The sequence below is a fragment of the Propithecus coquereli genome, unplaced genomic scaffold (genome assembly GCF_000956105.1).
Source record: "Propithecus coquereli isolate 6110/MARCELLA unplaced genomic scaffold, Pcoq_1.0 Scaffold166, whole genome shotgun sequence".
NCBI classification, from domain to species: Eukaryota; Metazoa; Chordata; class Mammalia; order Primates; family Indriidae; genus Propithecus; species Propithecus coquereli.
In genome coordinates this window covers 4,841,219-4,863,412 of record NW_012141191.1, presented here as the reverse complement: position 1 = coordinate 4,863,412, position 22,194 = coordinate 4,841,219, and the positions used below count along the sequence as shown (strand labels likewise).

At 40.3% G+C, this 22,194-nt stretch overlaps 1 protein-coding gene across 1 annotated transcript; it reads left to right on the top strand.

Moving 5' to 3' along the window:
• The first annotated feature begins 18,262 nt into the window (after nucleotides 1–18,262).
• On the top strand, nucleotides 18,263–20,098 carry LOC105808034 (chromosome unknown open reading frame, human C9orf66). The gene is given in 9 exon segments (XM_012641592.1): nucleotides 18,263–18,294; nucleotides 18,376–18,503; nucleotides 18,506–18,550; nucleotides 18,605–18,675; nucleotides 18,677–18,712; nucleotides 18,795–19,158; nucleotides 19,161–19,195; nucleotides 19,197–19,312; nucleotides 20,047–20,098. Coding segments are annotated over 9 exon segments (879 nt in total).
• The last annotated feature ends 2,096 nt before the right edge of the window (nucleotides 20,099–22,194 follow it).

The window sequence follows — 22,194 nt, the reverse complement described above, 5'->3', positions numbered from 1 at the left end:
GAGAGATAAAGTGATGTTAGTCCTGAAATGAACTGTGGAAATCAGCTAACATAATTCTATCTCTAGGAAACTGAGACCCAGGGAGCTGGAAGGTACGATCCTTCTAAGGTTCTGCAGGTTGTGTGCAGCAATGCAAGACACCTGTGTTTGAGAAGTGGCAAAAGATGACCTGAATCATCAGGACTGCTTGACATGAAGGCTCAAGCTGCCCTTTTCTGTGAAGCAGCAGCTGCAATTTAATTTTGGTCAAAAAAAGAAATAAGAAAACTTTGAAAATTTTTTACCTATCTTTTCCCTTAATGTGGAATAAGAATTTGGTAGTTTTTAAATCTCAAGTGAGAAATCAATGATTTATACCAAATCACTTTCCCTTTTCCAAAATAGGAAAGAGAAATAATATTTGTTATACACATATATGGTAAATAATTTCCACAGTCTCATTTAATCCTCATAACAACACTACAGAATAGATATTATCTTTTTGCAGATAAGAAAATTGAGGAATTGTCTGACATTGTATTACATATTGATTCGTGTATTTATTATCTGTTTAGACATCTTTAGCATGTAAGTTTCAGGAGGGCAGGATCTTTCTATATTCCCAAAGTCTAACACAGTGTCTTGCACATAATAAGTGCTTGAGAAATAGTTGTCACATGAATGGATCAATGAATTAATTCATTAATAAGGGAATATAATAAAGAATTAAATATCTGACTTGAATGTAAGTGGTATGTAATTCTGGTAGTAAAAAATAAATTATGCATAGTAAATGAATAATTTCTTCTAGGTGATCTTGTGTTCTACATATTAGTAACTTTACTTTCTTCAGGAAAATATACATTTAATTGCTTATAGAAGGCTAGTTTATAGATTCTTGGGTTTAGCTGAAAATGTTGGGAATTCTTATGAAGATGGTCTCAAATTGGAGCAAGATTACTCAGAAAAGCATTCTTTTTAAAAACTGTGGCCACTAGGAAACTTAAGGAATTAATAGTATTTGTCTAAATCAAATACAGTACACCTTTAGGTTCACTGACTCAATCATAACAATGGTTTCAGTTCAATTGTTTGAGATTGATTTATTCTTGAAGACATGTATGAAAGATTGACCTTACCAGTTAGTATTTATTTGAACACAAACTACCTTTAATAACTTTCCCTAAGAATTGAGGTAAAGTTGAGGGATGCCATAAATCAAAGTATCTTTAAACTTCGTTTTAGAGACAGACGTCATACAAAACCTTCCAAAGGACGACTAGGCAGTCATATGTGTCAATGGACACCTCTGAGCCTGAGATTCTGTTTCTAGCATTTATCCTGAAGGATCATTAAGGATGTAAGCAAAGATGAATGCACAAATTTATTCAGTGGAGTGCTGTTTCCAATGGTGAATAATTGGAAATCAATGTAGCTCAGTAGAGAATTAGTTAAATAAATTATGCTCTATCATCACAATGGAATGTTATTCATTCATTAGAAATGTAATGCAAGACCATTTAATGACATGGAAAGTTGTTTATGATATATTTTTAAATAAAACAATGGGTTATGAAACAGTAGATAAGCATGCTTCCAGTTTTGTAGAAAACATATGTGTGTGTATCCGAAAAAATATATAGCAAACTGTTAAAAGGGATTAACTTTAGGTCAAAGAATTTGAAATAATTTTTATTTTTAAAATTTTTATCTGCATTTCTCTTTTTTCTCAAATTAACATATACAGCTTTTGTAATAAGAAGCCATTCTTCATTTTAGAAAAGAATAGGAAACACGTCTGCAGGTCTGTAATCTATTAGTACAGTTGCTATTCTTCAGGGTCAACTGCTTCTTTCCTTCAAACATTTGCGGTGATCACATCGCATACATTACTTACAGGGCTCTATTGAATCATCTTTGTAGTCTCTTATAACTGTCAAGAATTTCCATAAAAGTTACTTTTTGGAAAAGGCAATAGCGTGCATCTATCATCTCTTTCATTACTCAAAAAATGTGAGGCCCAGGGGAAATTTAAGATCCAACTTTTCCTTTTGCCTTTAAATCTCTTTACAAGTTTAGTATTAAGCATGCACAGTATATGTATGTGTGGGTGTATGTGCAAGCATGCATGTGTATGTGAGTGTGTGTTAGAGGGACAAGCTTTGTCAATTCTGCACATAGCATGTCCTTGAATAATGTCATTTCATTCAACTTAATTTTGTTATAATGTTGGGAAAAATGGAGGAAAAAATTTATTCCTAGCCTGGCCACTGTCTCTGTGGAATCTGCACGTTCTCCCCATGTCTGTGTGGGTTTCCTCCAGGTACTTCAGCTTCCTCCCACATCCCAAAGATGTGCATGTTGGGCTCACCGGCTTGTCTACATGTCAGTGTAGAGTGAGTGTGGGGTGTGTGAGTGTGCCCTGCGATGGGATGGTGTCCTGTCCGGGGCTGGCTCCAGCCTTGGCCCTGAGCTGTCAGGATGGGCTCTGGCCACCCGCAAACCTGAACTGGAATTAGTGGGTAAATCATTATCTTACTTGTTTTATTAATCTTTCTTAGATGTATGTAGAGCTCACATTTATTTCAGTATTTAATATTAGAAGTGTTTTGATCTTTATTCGGAAGTCTGGTGATGTTTCTGTGACCAGAAATATGGCATAGGAACTTAACTCTTATTTGTATTAATTAGCCTATGGAAAAATTGGTTTCCTTATATATGTTTCCCATAAAGTTGCAGTTTGCAAGAACATACTGATGACATTAAGTGAGGACTTACCATATTGTGTTTGTAAATGAGTTGAAATCTTAATTTTACATTGTTGTGGTGACTGTTGTTTTAACATTTCTCCATCTCTGATTTCCAGTTTGTTTTACTTTGCCTGAACTTTTTATTTTCTTTTTTGGGCATCTACCAAGTATGGAACCCTGTGCCAGGTGTATTACATGTTACTTCACTGAATAATGAGAGAAATACGGTATTTATTCCCACTTTACAGCTGTTTCATGAATGTGTGTTCAGTGCTTTTTGATTTGTGTAGCGTTTTCACACTTTTATTTCATTTGATCCTGTTATGCTGGTATTATTAGTATTCCTGTTGTACAGATGAGAAAACTAAAACTCAGGGAAGTTAAAGAACTTACAAAAGATCCCGCACTGAGAATCTGGAACTGAGATGAAAATCTGACTTGTCTGTCTCCCAAAACTCCAACTCAAAGTTCTACACTATTTTCTCTCAGCAAAGGCTCTGGGAGCTGTTATTCCTATGACTACAACTGCTAACACCACCAAGGAAGACAGATTCCACAGATTATTACATGATCAAAAGGCGAAGAAAACAAAGAGTCCACAAACCCAGAGTCATGGCAAGTAAAACGACTTAGCTTCTCCACTAACTCCTGCTCCCACCGAGGAGAGGTGGAGTATGACACAGTCATCCCTCCGTGGGGGTGAACATCTTAGAATACTTTGTCGTATCAGAAACATCTTGTTTCCTCTCAAATAAAATATGAATTCCAAATGAATCCCTCAGAAGCTGTTAAAAATATCTCGATCTTATGGTTTTCCCTAAATTATTTGAAAATTGGTCGTTCTAAAAAAAAAAAAAAAAAACTGGCTGAGGAACCTGGCTCCTTATCAATTTGTGGGATTTCTAAGAAGTGTCCAGTTGCACACAACACTTCTGGTGTCCTGAATTAGACTTTTCCTACCATCAGCTGCCCTGACTTATGGGACAATGACACCTTCTATTCTTTCTGTCTCCTCCTAGATCTCAGGTGCTTCAGCTGTACTTTTTTGGCTTTTAATTCCCTTGTAGCCCACACATCCAGATCCCTGTGACTTAAACACACAGTTTTTATCTATCTGCCCACAGCAAACCAAACCAGGTCTATACTATATTTATCGAACATTTTGCTAATGGCTTCTTCTTTGTGACTGGGCCCGGGTGGCACAGAACCCCGAAGACTCATGCTCCCCTTTCACAGTGAAGTGTTGTTGCTGGAAGTGTGTCAAGTAAGAACTCTCTTCCCCAGCCCTCCTTGCATATCAATGGATCTGTGAGCAGTCCTCACCAATGGAGTGTGAGTGGAAGCCATGTGTACCACTGTTGAGTGGAGGTATTTAAGAATTGGAGGCACAATCTTTCACTCTCTTTTCTTCCTGGCCACTGGCTGAATGATGCCAAAAAAACTTGAAAGTCACAAGATGGCAGAGGCATAAGATGGAAGCAGCATGGGTCCCTGAGTCACTGCTTGGAGGAGAACCACCTGACCTGCATTAGACTGTGATACAAACATGAAATAAGTTTTTGTTGGGTTAATTCACTGAGATTTGGGGATTATTTATTTTAACAGTTTACCTTGATTAATACTGCACCTGTAAGCCCCAATATTCCCCTTCATTAGGCCAGGCTCCTGGTATTAGATAAATTTGAATCTACGAATGGGTATTAGTGGGGTAGAGGTGCCAGGATGTCATAGTGGAAGTTCTGTCACTAATCTATACCCAAAGCAATTGTTGGGAATTGTGCAGGCATGACTAGCAATATCCATTAGCCCCTTAATTCTAACTCAGCTAATCTACACTCACAGCAATTTTAGGGGAATGTGCAGAAATGACCAGCAATATCCATTAGCCTCCCTTCATTCTAACTCAGCCTTAGTTTTGTTGAGGGCAACGATGTGCCCGGTTAATAAAAACCACATCTGCAACCTCCCTTGTAGATGGATGTAACACAGTTTTGAACAATGAAAGATATAAACAAATGTCATTATGTGAGCTTCTAGAAAAGCCTCTTTAAAAGGAGCAAAGTAAGCCAGGCGCAGTGGCTCACACCTGTAATTTATTTAAGTCACTGACTAGTTTGATTGTCTGTTGCTTGCAGCAGCGAAAAGCAATCCTAACTGTACAGGGGTGATCCAAGACTGTCCACAGCACATATCTACCTAATATGTTAGTCTCTCTGTCTTCCTGCTCCATTTTCTTCTTCTACTCATTTTTTAGTTCTTCCATCCCAGGACTTACACTGGACAGCAGCAGCCATTGAATTTCTAAGTTCATTTGGGAACTTTTAAAAATAAAGAGCTTAACTCTTTCCTTAGTCATTTAATTTAGCCTCACATCCTGCATCTTTGAATGACATATGTCAACTTTCAGGTACCTTCTCTCTCTGATACCCTCAAAATGCTGCTTCATCTCTGGATCAGAGAGCTCTGCAATCTGGGCTCCATCAATGTAATTATGGGATTTAAGGGAAATCCAAGAAGTTAAGTTTATTCACCTCCCCCCAGGCAGGACTGTGTTTAGCTCTTCCAGACTTATAGTTGTCTCACATGAACTAAAATGTCTCTCACAAAGCATGACTCACTTGGTATCTTTGAAGGCATCAATTTAATCTGTTTTCAGTTTCTCTGCCAGTAAAATGGGTATTGTGACACAAGTAGGGAATGTCAAGACCTTCTGCTTAAACATTCTGAAGTTTGAAATGAGATAGGATTATTTTCTTTGTTGAGTGCTGTGGTAGATTAAAATGGCCAAATATTTTTCAGCTGTTCCCATCAAGAGGTTAAGTCTATTTCCCAACCCCTTGCAGCTGGATTGCCGTACGACTTGCTTTAATCAATGACTGTGGTCGAAGTGATGTTGTAGAGTTTCTGACTTAAGTCTCAAGAAGACTTGCAGCTTCCACTTTCATCCTCTTAGAATGTTCCTTCCACCATGTAAGGATGTAAGGAAGACCAGCTAGGCAATTGAACAATGAGAGGCCACTGGAAGAGGGAAAGGCTGAAACTGACAGTCAGCACCAGGGCCCTGGACTTGGGCATGAGGCCATCTTAGACCCCACGGTTTCACTTGAGTTACCAGGTAGTTACCAGGTAGCCATATCAATGACCACAGAAAGACCAGCAGAAGAACCGTCCAGCTGAGCCCAAGCCAAACTGCCAACCCACAGAATCATGAGAAATGATAATTGCTGTTGTTTTAAGTCACCAAATTTTGAGACGGTTTATTAGTGTCTTAGGTCTGGTATAACAAACTGCCATAAACTAGATGGCATAAAACAACAGAAATTTATTTTCTCACGGTTCTGGAGGCCAGAAGTCTGTAATCAAAGAGTCAGCAGGGCCATGCTCCCCACTGAAGGTGCTAGGGAAGAATTCTGCCTTGCCTGTTTTAGCTTCTCATGGTTGCTAGAAGTCCTTGACATCTCTTGGCAAGTGGCAACATAACTCCAACAAACCTCCTCCTCTGTTTTCACATGGCTGTCCCTGTGTCTCTTCTTATTAGGGTACTAGTGATTGGATTTAGGGCTTACTCTAATCCAGTATGACCTCATTTTACCTTGTTTACATCTGCAAAGTGCCTATTTCCAAAAAGATCATGTTCACATTAAGAATTTTTTGAGGGGGACACAATTCAAACCACAATGGGTGGTTTGTTGAGCAACAAAATATAATTATAAATATGCTCTTTCCTATAACTTTTCTACTTCAAACATATAAAGAAAAATTTAAAGATAATAAAAAGGATAATCATGTTCTGAAGAATAACAACATACCACAGTGACATCAGAGTTTCAAAATCTCCTATGTACGTAGTAATATTCTATTTATACAGTATATAAATAGACTATTTTGCTTATTGTTAGAAGTCTTAATGGTTGTACAAAGCAAAATTTGTTAAACATTAGACAGCATGATGTATCCCAAAGAACTTTACCCATTTGTAAGTTATTGTGGGAAGAAAGTATTCTTCCTCTCCAAGATCAGAGCGTCCTCGTGCAGCAGTGTGTGTCATATCTATATAAAAGTCCCAACTTTGTAGGAGCCTTCTGGTACCGTTGTCCCACTTCTCTTCTGCCTCATCCAAATTTTTTAAAGGAGTGGTGTCCACCAGCTTCCTCTCTTTCCGCTGCACTGACTCCCTCTATGACCCTGTGAAATCTGACTTCCTTCCCCACAGCTCCACTAAAACTGCTGTTTCAGAGGTTTTCAATGACCACCTTCAAGGTAAACCCAATGGCTCTCTCTTTGCCCTCATAATTTGGCATGTGACCGTTGTATCTGGCATGTTAGCTCCCTTTTCTAATATTGCGGCAGTCTGCCATATCTTGGCCCAATTCCCCCTCCTCTTGTTTTGTAGCTCTTCTTTCCTGTACCGATTGGCAGCAACTTTTCCCCAGGCCCATTCCTCTTCTCTTCCCAGTATACTTTCCCATGTAGAAATTTGTCCATTCTTCAGTCCCCATTGCCACCTCATCAATGACTTCCTAATCAATATTTTCCATCCTGACCTATCATTCAAGCCCCAAGCCCCATAGCTCAAGCTGCTCAATAGAAATGTTCTGTATTTTATGTTCATCTGTATTAGTCCCGATAGACTAAGTTATGCTGTGATAAACAATCCAAAAATCTTAGTGATTTATAAAAACAAAGACCTTCAGAGGGCAACTTTGGCTCTGCTTGAATTGTCTTTCCTCCAGGATGCAGGTGGACAGATCGGCCTCCCTGTGAAACACTGCTGACTATTTAAAACAGGGAAAAGAAAATACAACAAAGCCCAGGCTGGCTCTGCACCTCCAAGGGACCACATCATTTCCAACAAGGTGAAAAGTAAAATTCTCCCACAAAGAGGGATGGTAAATATATGTAAATATACAGTCTACCACATCCTCTTAAACAAAAATTCTGCAAGAGAAGTATAAGATCATCCTCCCTAAACTAACCCTAATTCTCAATTTTCATAATTTTTCATTGGCACCATCTTTATCTCATTTGCCCAGAATGGAAGTCTTAGTGCTATTTCTTTTATACAAGCACTTTTTCCAATTACAAAGCACTCTTTGATGAAAACTTGGAAAATACACATACATATATCGACACCCCAAACACAAGTACACAAAAATAATCAATAATCCTACTACCTAGGGATAACACTCATGACCTTTTTTTTTTTTTTTTTTTTTTAAGACAGAGTCTCACTCTGTTGACCAGGCAAGTGCCGTGGCGTCAGCCTAGCTCACAGCAACCTCAAACTCCTGGGCTCAAGCTATCCTCCTGTCTCAGCCTCCTGAGTAGCTGGGACTACCGGCATGCACCACCATGCCCAGCTAATTTTTTTCCATATATTTTTAGCTGTCCAATTAATTTCTTTCTATTTTTGGTAGAGATGGGGTCTCGCTCTTGCTCAGGCTGGTCTCGAACTCCTGAGCTCAAATGATCCGCCCGCCTCAGCCTCCCAGAGTGCTAGGATTACAAGCATGAGCCACCGTGCCCGGCCCACATATTTATTTTTTAATAAAAATGATATCATACTATACATATAGCTTTGTGGCTGCTAAAAAGTTTATCAAGATCATTTCAAAATTTTTTCCTTCTTATTTTAAAATATCTATATGGTAGAGACTTGCTAATTTAAATATCCTGCCTTAAGTGCTCCCCTGAGTCTCAGATTCCTAAATAAAACTGCATAGTAGGTAAGTGCATCTGAACGTCTAATATGCATCTTAGACTTCATCTGTCCCCAACTAAATTCTTGATTCACCCTAAAAGTCTGCTCCTCCTTCAGTCTTTTCAATCTCTTAAAAGCATCAATATCCACCCATAACTCAAACCACAGAGACCTCTTGATCTCTCTTCTTCTCTCACTGTCCCCATCCCACATCTAATCCATCAGTCCTAGCTCCAAAATATATCCCAGAGCTGCCTGCTTCTCTGCTTCCCGACTGAGCTCTCTAGTCCTGGCACCATCATCTTTCCCCTACACTACCTCCCAACTGGTCTCCTTGCTTCTCTGTGCGGCAGTCAGAGTGATCTCTTAAATGCAAGATCCAATCACATCATACCCTGCTCCATAAACCATTCCACGGCACTGAGAATAACATTGAAATATTTTCCACTGCCTCTGAGGCCTTTATGTGATCAGGTCTTTGCTTACTCTCCTCTTCACTTCTCCTCCTCTCCCCTCACTCACTCCACTCCAGACACACTGGCTCTTGCTTTTCTCCCAACACAGCAAACTTATTCCTGCTCCCACTGTGCACTTGCCAAACTTCCCTGTCTGGTCCTGGCCCAGAGGTTATCTTCTCAGGGATACTTTCCTTGACTACCCTATCTAAAATATCCATGCCCCCTGCATGGCCCTTTTACATTCTCTACATAGCAGTTTTTTTATCGGATGTTTCCTTGTTTATTTACTGGTTTGTTTATTCATTGCCTCCCCAGTGGAATATTACTTCTTTTAGAACAAGTACCCCGTCTGTCTTATTCACGATTCTATCCCCAGGACTTAGGGTAGTGCCGGGCACATAGTAGGCTACAATCAATATACATGAAATGAGTTAATGAAAAAATATTTAATTGCTTCCCAAGTCCAGCTGATTCCCTTTAAAATGTCTGCAGAAACAGGCCCTTTTATCCATTCTAATTACCATGGTCTAATCCCAGACCTCATATCTTCACATCACCTCATATGGGAATGATTGTTCCTCCTTCACCCTCCAGTGGAGCCCCTTCTGATCCATCCTGCACACTGCTAGCTATTTTTCCCACCATGGCAGTTTCATCTGTCAGTCACCTCCCTGTCCTTCAGGGCCTGGCCTCACCTCACCTTCTGGGAGGTCTCTCCCCCACCCCTCCGAGTTCCTTCTCTTAACCCAGCCCAGCCATACACATGCTATTGCACATGTTCTCTAACTTTTGCATTTATGTTAGCCTGCTCACTCCGGCTGATTTCTGAGGGTATATACTGTCAGTTTGTTTGCTTTTTAAATCTTCCCTAATGCCTAGAAAATGTCATAAGCAATAAAAAAAAATCTTGTTGATTTGAATGAAATTATCGGATAGGGAAGAGGATACAGGAGGTAAACTGGGGATACCCCTTCTAATGGGATTCCTGTCAGAACAGGTAGTGATTTGGAATTAAAGAGTAAGGTATTAGAAGGTAAAGCAAACAAGCCAGAATGTCAAAGTGGGATGACAGTCTTGTTCTCATGGACAACAGATGGCCACCGCTGTCTTGAAACAACATTTATGTTAACTAGCAGGACAAGGGACTCCTGCATTGTCAGTGGACTTTGAGCCTGAGCATAAGTGAAAGCAGATTGCAATTCGAGTGTAAATTACTGCAGGAGACTAGCACCGCTTAGGGAACTCCAGTTTGCCTTCCTTGTGAACCATGGACTCCAGGTGGGTAACTTCCTGAGAGCCCAGCTTCTGTAGAATGTTCACATTACACAGCAAGCAGGGAACTAAGTACAAAGAACTCAAAGAGTTTCACCAAAGGTGTTTGCTGCGTGCAGAGTATTGTCCTTTATGGCAGTAAGGCAAAGCAGAGATTTGGGGAAAAGCACTTTTACCCACGGCAGCGGAGGGACCATGCCTCCCTGAACATTCAGCCAAACCAACACAAAAATATCCACATCAAGACTTGAGAGCAGGCCCGGCGCGGTGGCTCAAGCCTGTAATCCTAGCACTCTGGGAGGCTGAGGTGGGTGGATTCTTTGAGCTCAGGAGTTCAAGATCAGCCTGAGCAAGAGCGAGACTCCGTCTCTACCAAAAAATAGAAAGAAATTAGCTGGACAACTACAAAAAAATATATACATACATACATATATATATATATATATAAAATTAGCCGGGCATGGTGGCATATGCCTGTAGTCCCAGCTACTCGGGAGGCTGAGGCAGCAGGATCACTTGAGCCCGGGAGTTTGAGGTTGCTGTGAGCTAGGCTGACACCACGGCACTCACTCTAGCCAGGGCAACAGAGTGAGACTCTGTCTCAAAAAAAAAAAAAAAAAAAAAAAAGACTCCAGAGCAAATATCACTCCTACTTTTGCTAATCTACATACTTCTCCTGATTGAGTCTCCAGGCAATGAGAAGAAATTTCTACTCTGTGCTTTTAAAACCATATATTTAAAAATAAACATGTTATCAACTCAACTGCTTATCTCAGGTCAAATGCAAATCATGGGTACATTCATCTGAGGGAGAAAAAAAAATTTTTTTGAAAAATTTCCTGTCTAATCCAGGAAATGAGTAAGTGATATAACATGAAAGAGTAATTAGAAAACATTATCAGATTATATACATCTAAATAACTGTTGCTCTGTATAATTTCATGTGAGTAGTGCCATGCAATTTATTCAATAAAGCTGTCTTTCTGAAGTCACTTTTGGAACTCCTCTTTGCAATTACTTTCAGAGCTACCTGAAGAGGTGCCTAAAACACAGCTCTATTAATTTACAGTTACATCTTACCTTTAACTCAAACTAATATTACTCAATTTACTAGGCATGCTTGAATGCTAATGACTTTGGCTCCTTCCAGAAGCTACATGATATATTGTTTACGGATATGTGTACACACACAACAAAAGTACCTGTCTGTGACAGTGCTTACCTCTAAGGGAACAGAAGGGAGACTAGGACAAAGAGGACTTCACATTTTTCTGTCATGTTCCTTTCTTAAATTTAAAAATATCTAAAGCAAAAGTGACAAAAATGTTAACATTTGTTAATTCTGGTCAGTGGACTCTTAGATACTTGCCATATAATCATCTGTATTTTCTATAATTTTTTGAAATCTTTCAAGTAATAAAGTAGATTCTCCCACAAAGAAAAAGGTTTTACACCATTGAGCTTGTTTTCTAAAATAAATGTACTCCAGTCCCTGAGAAGGATTTCCAAAAATGTTTTGGATAATGCTATTTATGATCCTTAGTGGTGTGACCCCAAAGATGAACACTTTGAAGGCACACCACCCAGCATAGAGGGCTAAGAGGCAAAGGAAGGCTCCCTTCTTTTTTTAGTTCTCAATTTTGGGTTAATCTCCTTGCTTGCAGGCAAGGCCCATGACTCACTTGTCTTTATATTTCTAGGGCCTCACATAGCGCTTAGAACACAGTAACCCTCAATAGCTGGAGGGAGAGAATGAATTAATGAACCATCAAACTAACCAGCCTAGGATTTAAAAGCCTACTAATTTAAGGAAGAATGGGAGAAAGAGGGTAGGGTTGATTACAGTTCTGCATTTCTTAACCTAGCTCCTGTTTAGCAGTTTGTATTTTTGGTCTCTATCATAGGAGAACAATGAATTTTCTCCTTAGAATGACAAGAATGATAGGAGAAATCATGAAGCTTTTTGAGGTTTCTGAGCAGAGTGATGCTAATGTTTTGTGTTAGCCCCAAAAGCCAATCCTAGAGGGAAAGGAATACCAAAAAAGTGTGAAAGAATTCCATACTCTCTCTACTCTTATCCAAGCAAAAACACATACAATGAGTTATAGAATCTGGAATCTTACTTTGTGATAGAAAGGGATTCTGATTTTCCATTTGCCATTTTATTTAAAAGGGCTAGGGTTTAGGTACTCAGAGGAGGGGGTGGATTGGATTACATCTGCAAGCCAAGTAAAAAGTGCAGTTCAAAGTCTGGCAACTAGAGTTTACAACAAAATCAAGAAAGAACTAAGCTATTAGAACAATCTACCTTTACCATTATCTCACCTGTTCAAAGAACAGAGGCAGAAATTGAACAAGATAGAGGTTATTACCATCTGTAGTTGCATATAAGGCAAAGGAAAAAGGAGAAATGCATGACTATTTTAATCCCTAAAGAATGACTTCAGAGGTCACTCAGCGACCTAGGAGAGAAGCGAAACAGGAAGAGATTAGAGGCATTTCAGAAAAGGGGTCAAGAATGGCAAATAAAGATTTAAAAGAATGATAAAATTCAGAGGGAGTGTAAATGCGGGGAAAGGAGTATTCTTAGTGCCACTGGTGGGAGTGCAAATAAGTATGAATTTTCTGGGAGTTGATTTGGTAATCAAAAGCTTGAAAAATGATTCTTTTCTTTGACCAAACAATTCCACTATTAGAAATCTGTAAGAAAGTATTTGCACTAGCACAGAAAGATGTATGGATAAGACCACTTTATTAATCTCTATACATTATTGTGAAAAACTGGAAGCTATCTTAATGCCTAATAATAATTAAGTCAATAAATTATCATATAATCCAATCAAGAGAATTTTATACAGCCTATATAAATTATGATGTAGCTCTACATTGATTTACATGCAGAGTTGTTCGTGATATTTTTAAATTGAAAAAACATTATAAAGTAGTATGTACAATATGATCTCATTTTTGTAAAAAAGAAGGATATTCATCTAAATGTTAACAGCTATAATTTATAGGTGGTAGAAATGTGGGTAACATTTTTTATTTTTCCTTATTATACAGTTGTCCCTGGGTGTCTGTGGGGGATTGGTTGCAGGACCCCCTACACAGATATCAAAATCCACAGATGCTCAAGTCCTTGATATAAAATGGTGTAATATTTGCATCCTCCTGTATGTGCATCCTCCTGTATGTATACTTCAAATCATCTCTAGATTACTTATAATAATACAATGTAAATGCTACGTAATATTAATAGTTGTTATATTGGATTGTGTAGGGAATAATTAAAAGAAAAAAAGTCTGTACATGTTCAATACATGTTCAACCATACATTTCTGTCTGAATATTTTTGACCTGCATTTGGTTGAATCCACGGACGCAGAGCCCACAGATGACTGACTACTTTCCCATTCACGATGGTGAACATGGATGAAAAGCATACAGGGCTGGAGAGACTCTGATTCTGCAGCCACCATTTCTCCTTTTCTAACCCTGTGTTTGATCGTGATTCAGTGGGACCTGATAGAATGTCTCGTACCCTAGGCCAAATTTACCAATTTGTTTGATTTCACCAGAACCCCTGCATACAGATGTGTTCATGCATGTTTTCAGAGATGTCAATCTGTTTTTGTCCTGTGTTCCCCTGCGTTGTCAATACAGGAAAGCATATGGGTGGGTTCCAGAAGCATAGGAACCACACTTAACCACACTATATAAACTTCATGTGTTTACCTAGAGCCCGGAGAGCCTTTCTGGCTGCTGACTGGTAATAGACTAGCTGCTATGCAAACAGGGAGAGCATATTCCCAGCGCTTTAATGTTTTATCAAATTGGCCAAAACATTAATAAGCACCTGGTTGTTCCCCATTGAAAAGAGCCAACTGTTCCTGTTTCTGAGCCTTCTCCAGAGAGAATTTTGAGTATTGTCACATCCCTGCCTTTTCATGGTCCCCGTGAAAGAGGATAAAAAGTTTAGGTGTTTTAACATCACACAATACCATCACTAGCTCTGTGTGGGGAGTTGGGATGGGAGACTGGGTCTCCTGAGCTCTACTCCTCTCCCTAGGTAACCACGTGATGTCATTATATTTTCTTTCCACAGGTCCACGAAGAAGTAAACATTAGCTTCACAGATACATGTGAATTGTCAAAGCTCAATGAACTCCGACTGAAGAATATTTCACCCTGGCACAAGGTCCTTCCAGCATATGTTCTGCAAGGCGTCTTCAGAATAGATCTAGATACCTGAAGTTCAAATGGAGCTTTTCCAAGAATCTGGAAGGAAATGATTCTAAATGTGAAAGACCAAAGATTCTGAATTTGATTGCCTGAGAGCCCCTACTGGTTTTTGGTCTAGGAAACATCAGACAAATGAAGCAATTCCTGAGAACACACCACCTCACTCCACCAGCCACCCCCACTACTAAAGAACAGCACTGTTTTCACTGTGGACACACATTTATACATGTGAACACATATATCTGTATGCTTATATTACCTCTGCAGACAAAATTAGCAAATATTTCTCAGGAAGCTCTCTATACCTCATTCTATTCTGGCCTTTACACCCAAAATTATTGGAGTTGCTCCTGAATGCAATCTTTATGTAACTTTACTCTCTTTTCTTAGCACCTTTTTTTATCTTCCATTAAATCATTCTCTATGATGATTATTATTATGCTTAATATTCTGTTCCTTTTTTCAAAGGATGAAATGAAGGTATATAAATGCTTAGTACAGTACTTGGTACATAGTAAGTAGTCAATAAATGTTACTTATTATTATTTTAAACTAAAACTGAGATGGCAGCATGGCATAGTGGTGAAGGGAGAGGATTCTGGAGCCAGGCTGCCTGTATTTGAATCCCAGCTCTTCCCTTTATTAGCTGTTAATGATGTTGGAAAATTTACATAACTTCTCTGTGCTCAGTTTCTCCATCTGTGAAATGGAGATAGTAAGTGCTCTTACTTCATAGAAGTGAATGGGTTATAGTATGTAAAGATTTACCTGCCACACGGCAAGCATTATAGAAGCATAAGCCATTATTTTTTATTGCTTTCAATCCTGAATGTCCACAAGATCATTAATGTTTTTTTCTGCATTCAACACTCTTGTTCTTTTAATCCAAAATTCTTATTTTACTTAAATATTTTATCAAGTTCTACATCTATTCTGTGTTTGAAAGGCACCAAGATTTTTGTTTAATGGATTTTCAGAGTACTAGTGATAATAAATTCCAATAAGAAAAGAAGGTCATTAACAAGACTGGATGCTCCTACACAGAGCGTGTTATGACACTTAATGCAACAATGCCTGAAATCCCCAATGCAGAAATTATTATGAACTGCCTAATGTAGTCTTTCCTTTGCATACAAGAAGTCAGCAACAATTAAAGTGAAATGAAGGCAAGTATACAACACTTATAAGAAAATAAACTTCGCTTTTCCACCTTAGAAAAATTCAGTGGTGGACCCTTTCTCTCACATCTTTTGCAGCTGTGGGTTCCAGAGAAATGCTTAACTGGAACAAGTTATATAATCACACTTGGTGCTCAAAACGAAACAAGTCCTACATGGTGATTTCCAACACATGACATTTAGGCTTTACAAGAACATGAGAGGTCAAGGCCAACATGGGGGAATAGTCATTGGTGGCATTCCCAGGTTCCTCCTCAGCTCTGGCCCTGCCGCGGCACAGGGCAATGCTGCTTGCAGGAAGCCACAGAATGTAAAAGCAGTGGGCAACATTCTTCTCTGACTATGAAATGTCTGCTCATTCCTTTTTGGGACTGGTGTGGACAGAACTGAACTCTTTACAAATAATATTTTTAATATGTCAGATTTGAACATTTCATTAATAGGAAGCACACTGGTTTTACCTTACAAGTATTTTTAACGGATAGTTTATATCATTCTTAGTGGAAAGGTGAAAAAATGTGAGCATATGCCAAATGTCCTGATGGCCATATTTCAACAATCTTACTTTTGTAATTTGATCTATTAAAAAAAAACAATAGGTAGGCATGCAGGGGAAAATATTTTCTTTTCCACCTTTAAAATTGCAAAACATCACATTGTTAATTTGTTTACATATCAGAAACAGAACAATTTGCCAATGCTGTTACTGAAATTACAATTTTTTAAAAAAATTAATTCCCCACTTGCTTCGAAAGGAAATTCTTAAGATACATGGGTCAAAATACTATAGACCCAATTAAGAGCACAGTCTTTGAAGCAGTTCGTAATCCCAGATTGCTGGTTGTGTGGCCTTCAACAAATTACATGGCCTCGTGCAACTACATCTCTAAGCTTCATTTTTCTCTTCTATATGAGGTTTCACTTGAGTCTCACAGGGTTTTGTGAGGATTTAATTAGATAACCCATTAAGTGTATAACATAGTGCTGGGACATAGCAAGTGATCAATATATTAATACTAGGTATGCCCTTATTAATCCACTCCTTTGAACAATAATTTCTGACAAGCTTCTTAGTTTAACTATTCCACCCAATACACAAAATGCTTCAAAAGGGAAAATAGAATTCTAAGAATAGGAATATCTAATCCATGTTCTTGCCTGAAGATTAGAGAATCTTTTATATTTTATTTTAACTTGAGTGGGGTTCTTCTTGGTCAGATTCCATCACATGTTCTGTCCCATTGAGTGTGTTTGGTGTTCTCAGCACCAGGATGCAAGGCACACAAGGGAGAAAATTGGCTCCAACCAGTTGGAGAAAGCTCCAACCAGCCACTGGCATCTCCATATCCAGCCCAAAGTGGTCTCTGCCTGGGAAGTCCTCCAACTTCAGCTTTCTTTTCTACCTTTATTTCTTAGGATCTAAGAGATAATGATGACAATGAAGCTGATGGCAATGCTGACGTCACCATAGCTAATATTTATTTAACATTTATTCCGAGCAAGGCACTACAAGCACTTTGTACCTATTATCTCACTTAATCCTGTCGACAATCATAAAAAAGTACTATGTTTATGTCCACTTGACACATAAAGAAACCAAAGCTTAGAGAGGCTAAATAATATGCCTAGTGTCACATAGTTAGTTAGCAGAGAGCCAATTTGCAAGCAGATCAGATCCCAGCCAGGGCCTTTATTCCTAACCCCCAGGCTACTCCAACCCCACAGCTGCTTGCAGGACTGCCTATAGGATTAGTCCAGGCTCTGGGGGCTCACCCCAGATCAACCCTGCCCAACCACACAGTCTCTAACATCTGCCCAAGTCACACTTACTGGCCTAAAAATCACAAGGATGGAGGAGCAGTGGCTATGGCAAATAATACATCCATCAGTAACTTTAGCTTGATTCCCTACATCCACCAAATGAATTGCTCCTCCTGGCATACAATAGCCTTGAAATCTAATGCAGAAAAAAATTCTCATAGGGAGACAGATCCCTGACATACTTAATGCCTTTTGACTAGTACTTTTTGGCCTCCAACATTAATATACAGTACGTTACTAATTAAACTCATTTTACAGATGAAGAAATAGCACGGTAAGAGAAATGGTTTGCTCACAGCTACACAGCAGGTGGAAATAAAATCATCAATAAAGCTCAATATGCCCTTTGGAAGTCCTTACCGCCTCCCTTTTCTGGGCTTTTAAGTCCTTGTTGCTCAAACCTCTTCACACGCTTAGCAACACAAAGATGAACATGTTGTGGAACCAGCCTTTCACAGGCTCAGCTAAAAGAAGACTAACAAATCTGAGAGCAGTGAGGGCAGTAGAGTAAGGTGACCCTTCGGGAGGAGTTTCCTATTATCCTTTAACCACTCTAGATTTCTTAGGACAAGGCATAAATGTCCCCAAATACTTGTCAGCAGTTTTCAGCAGAGGGAAAACTGCAGTTAAAGCACCTCTTCTGAGAACTTAGAACAGTAAATGTGCCTACATTTAGTTTGTGCAGTTTTGATCAGGAATTGGATGGCGAGTTGGGAACCTGTGTCCTTAGTTTTTTGCTGCAGTGCTGTAAATCTAAAAATGTCAGCCACAGGCCATTCCCTTTTGTTTATTTAAATGGAGAATTTTAAAAATCACTTTTTCCACTTCATGATTCCTTTGGACCAGGGAATAAAAATAGCGATGTCATCAAGAGCCAAACGTTTTCTGGAATGGTAAAGCAAGAGGGAAAAGAGCCCTGCTCAGGACAACGGAAGTCTTGAAGCAGCTACCTTAAAGCAAAACTCTTATTTCAGCCACGTCGCTTTCTTCCCTCTTTCAGAACAGCCTCAAAGGAAGGAGCAGTTAATAAGAAACTCCCCGCGGTGCCCAACACGATTACCCCTGCGCCTGTCATACTCCTGGGGCCCAGCCACCTGTCAGAACCCGAGGACCGCGCGGGCGAGGTTGCTCGGGGAAGTGACCCTGGGGGCTGAGGACAACCGGAGGATCAGAATTCTCGGGAGGATTGGGATTCTCTGGGAGGATGTGAGCCCAGCGCGCAGGCCGTCGCGCGCTCTAGGGCTCCACTGCAGCAGCCTCGGGGACCGGTCGCCCCCCGGTCTCAAGCGCGCCCCGCCGCGGACGCGCAGGGACTCGCCGGGCCCGGCCCCCGCAGCGGCCGTCGTCGCCGCGCAGGGCTAGCTGGGGCAGACTGGCCGCGAGGCGCGTCTTACCTGTTGATCTTGAGCGCGAAGGCGCGACGCTCTGCGCTCGGCAGCGTGGCCATGGCCCACTCGCGGCTCAGTGGCCTCTAGGGGCGCGGGGTGCGGAGAGCGGGAGCCGGGCGCGCCGCAGAGCCGCTGCAGAGCATACCGAGCCCGTCGCGAGCCTCATCTGTCAGTCGGGGCTGGAAACTTCCGCAATTTCACCTTCTGCGCTGAAATCACCCTGGGGGAGGGCCCAACCTCCGAGCTGCGGCGGCCAGCCCAGCCTCCCCGTGCCCGGCCTGGCACGCAGGGAGCGGCGGGGCGGCGGGCGTGCACGCAGCGCGGAACTGCAGCCCGGATACCCCGACCGACTGCGCGCTCTTCCCGCGGCCCTGACCTCAGGCAGAAAGGAGCGCGGGCGGATGACCCAGCGACCACGGAGCGCAGGCCGGAAACTCCATCTGCCCGAAGCCGCGAAGCTGCCAGGGAATGCGGGCAAGCGGGGGGAGCCCGCGTCTTCCGCCCGCGCCGCGAAGTTGGCGAGGTCGGGAGACCTACCCCGAGATTCCTTAGGCTGGGCCTTATTAAGGGTTGATTATTCCTGGGAGGAGGCAGAGTTTAAAAAAAAAAATAGTCAGTGGAATTTATGAGGATACAAATCAACTTTTGCAAGCGATATGCCCATCATTCTTCTGAGGACACCTTAAATAAATATCATGGATCCATCCAAGGAATAAACTTTATGCGTTATTAGAAAAAAATTTTTGTACACCCTGGGATAAAAGCTTTTTGCAGGGAAACACTGAACACAGCATTGCTGTCTTTCAAGAGTACACTGCGTCCAGGTTTATTTCCATTTCAGACTGAGAGGTCTCCTAAGAAACCCAGCCTCTCTCCACTCAAGAAAGAAATCAGAAAAGTCCCAGTGTTGACTTATTTCAAGTTGCTGGCTTGCTCTAAGTTATGCTATACTAGAGCACTCTTTATATAATGCCTCTATTTGTCAACTTGCCCTTAAAAAAATACTAAAACAAAGTAGTATGTACTAGATGTGTAAAATACACATTGGATGTTGAAGACCATACAGAATAAAATAATGCAAAATATCTTGTTAATGGTTTTTACTTGGATTGCATGTTAAATGATACTTTGGATATATAAAAAATGTATTATTAAACTTGATTTCACCTGTTTGTTTTTCCCTTTTTAAAATGTGGCTTGCATTAAAGAAAATGGAAAATTATATCACATTTGTGGGCCTCATTATATTCCTATTAGACAGTGCCAGTCCAATACAACCAAATTTGCAACCTACTACGAAAATGCCTAAGGACTGAATTCAGTCTTTCCCTGATGGCCTTCCTTTCTCTGGTTTTGCCTATGTCAGGTAGTTTAGTAATTTTTCAGAGCTGGTTAGGCAACTCCCCTCCCCACCTGCCCACCCACCACTCCCCAATAACAATGCCTTTTAAAGCACTTAAAACAAAGTTCATAAGTATAACATTACATAGACTGTTTATGAAAACAGACCCAAAGAAAAGAAAGCTTTTTTGAAATTTGGAGTTTCTGACTTTCAAAATTCTCCTAAGTGTATTTACTACACTAGAATTTATGAGCAAATATTTGGATAAAAAAATACTAAGAACAATTCTGAGTACTTCTTCAAACTGGGAACCAGTGAATGATTTGTAGAAAACTTCTCATATCAGAGGCTTCTGTGCAATAGGTCAGCTTTTCAGACGGACTCCTCAGAGTTTCCAAATGTTTATGACACACACTTTCATACAGAGCAAAAATGTATTGGTTTCACACAAACACAAATAAAGCTTAATGAGAACACCTCAAATTTTCAGAATTTGCCATTGAGGAAATTTTTTTTGGGTAAACGGGGAAAATCATGAACTCTTCCATCTTACCTCAGCTCATGCTGCAGTCAACTTAGTATTTGGTACCTAACTCTAAACGTTAGGCCAGGGTTATCATCCTCTAAGCTGTCAATTTCCTGATGGTTAGAAATGACTCCAAATTTCCTTAACAGTCTTTTAATGATTCACCATGAATGTGTTATCCAGTAATTTCATCAAATGCCTATTTTCAAGCTTCATTTGCCCTCGGACACATTCACATATTGCTGGCAGATAGCCATGCCAGTGCCTCTCTTCCCCGTTTTCACTGCCTCTTTTGTTCCCTGTAGTTGGGCCTCTTCCCTTTCACCCCTCTGTCCAGAGCGCACTCTGGGATGCCTCCTCCTTTCCACACTTGGTGATCTCGCTTGGCCTTCCTCTTTCTCTGTATCTTTGTGTGATTCAGTTTTGTTTTTCAACTTTATACTATTCCTCCCTTGACTTCTATGACAGATGTTACCTCAATTATCCTAAATTCGCCTCTATTTTTCCCCACATCTTCTTTTCTTATCTTCCTAGAAAGCCAACCTCTTTCTTTACATTGTATCTTACCTGTTTTATGTAACAAACAACTAAATAACACCTACCGTGTATCATGCACTAGTCCAAATCCTTTATAAAAATTAATTAGTTAATTCGTTCATTTATTCATAACAACTATTAAGTAATAACATTATCCCCACTCTGCAACTGGGGAAACTGAAGCTCAGAGAGATTAAGTGATTTACACAAAGTCACAAACTAGTAAGGGCCGAGCCATTTCCTATCCTAAAGTTTTGCCTGTCTCCCAGTTATGTCTACTTGAATATCTTCCAACTCCACCAAACTCTGCCAATATAAAACTAAAATTCTCCATCTCTCCTACTCAATTGGAAGCTAGTTAGCTCTCCATAATACCCATTTCTGTTGGTGGTACTACTTCCTATTTCCTAGGTTTAAAACTTTGGAGTTAACTAGGGGGGAAATCTGGGTTCTGGCTTCAGCTTTTTACTGTGTGATCCTAAGTCACATTCTCTTTGGATCACAGAGGCCTCAGTCTTAGAATGGCACCATCTGTTTGCCTCTCTCTGAACTTTGGGAACATGTCAGCTCTAACTTCTTCCTCTCCTTCACCCTTTAGGTCTAATCATCTACTAAGGCCCATCATTTGTTTTTTTTACAAACATCACTCCTTTATGAATATCATTGTTCTCACTGCTTCCATTATGGTCCAGCTCTCATACGTTGATGTCTGGATAACAAAAATAAGATTTTAAATGGCTCTCCCATCTGTAGCCTCTCCTTAGTCTGATCTAATTTGACCCTAGCCCTGGATTAAACTTCCTAAGATACCTGTTTCATCATGTTTCTCCCCTGTCATTTAGCTTCAGTGGCTTCCCATAGCCTCTATGACCAAGTGTGACCTTCTCTCACTGGCTTGTAGGCCCACTTCAGATAACCAGCTCCCTTCCTTACCTTGGGGCAGGGAAGATCTGCAGCTTGTCCCTGGAGAAGGCAGTGTTCCTCTCTGCCAGGGACCTCC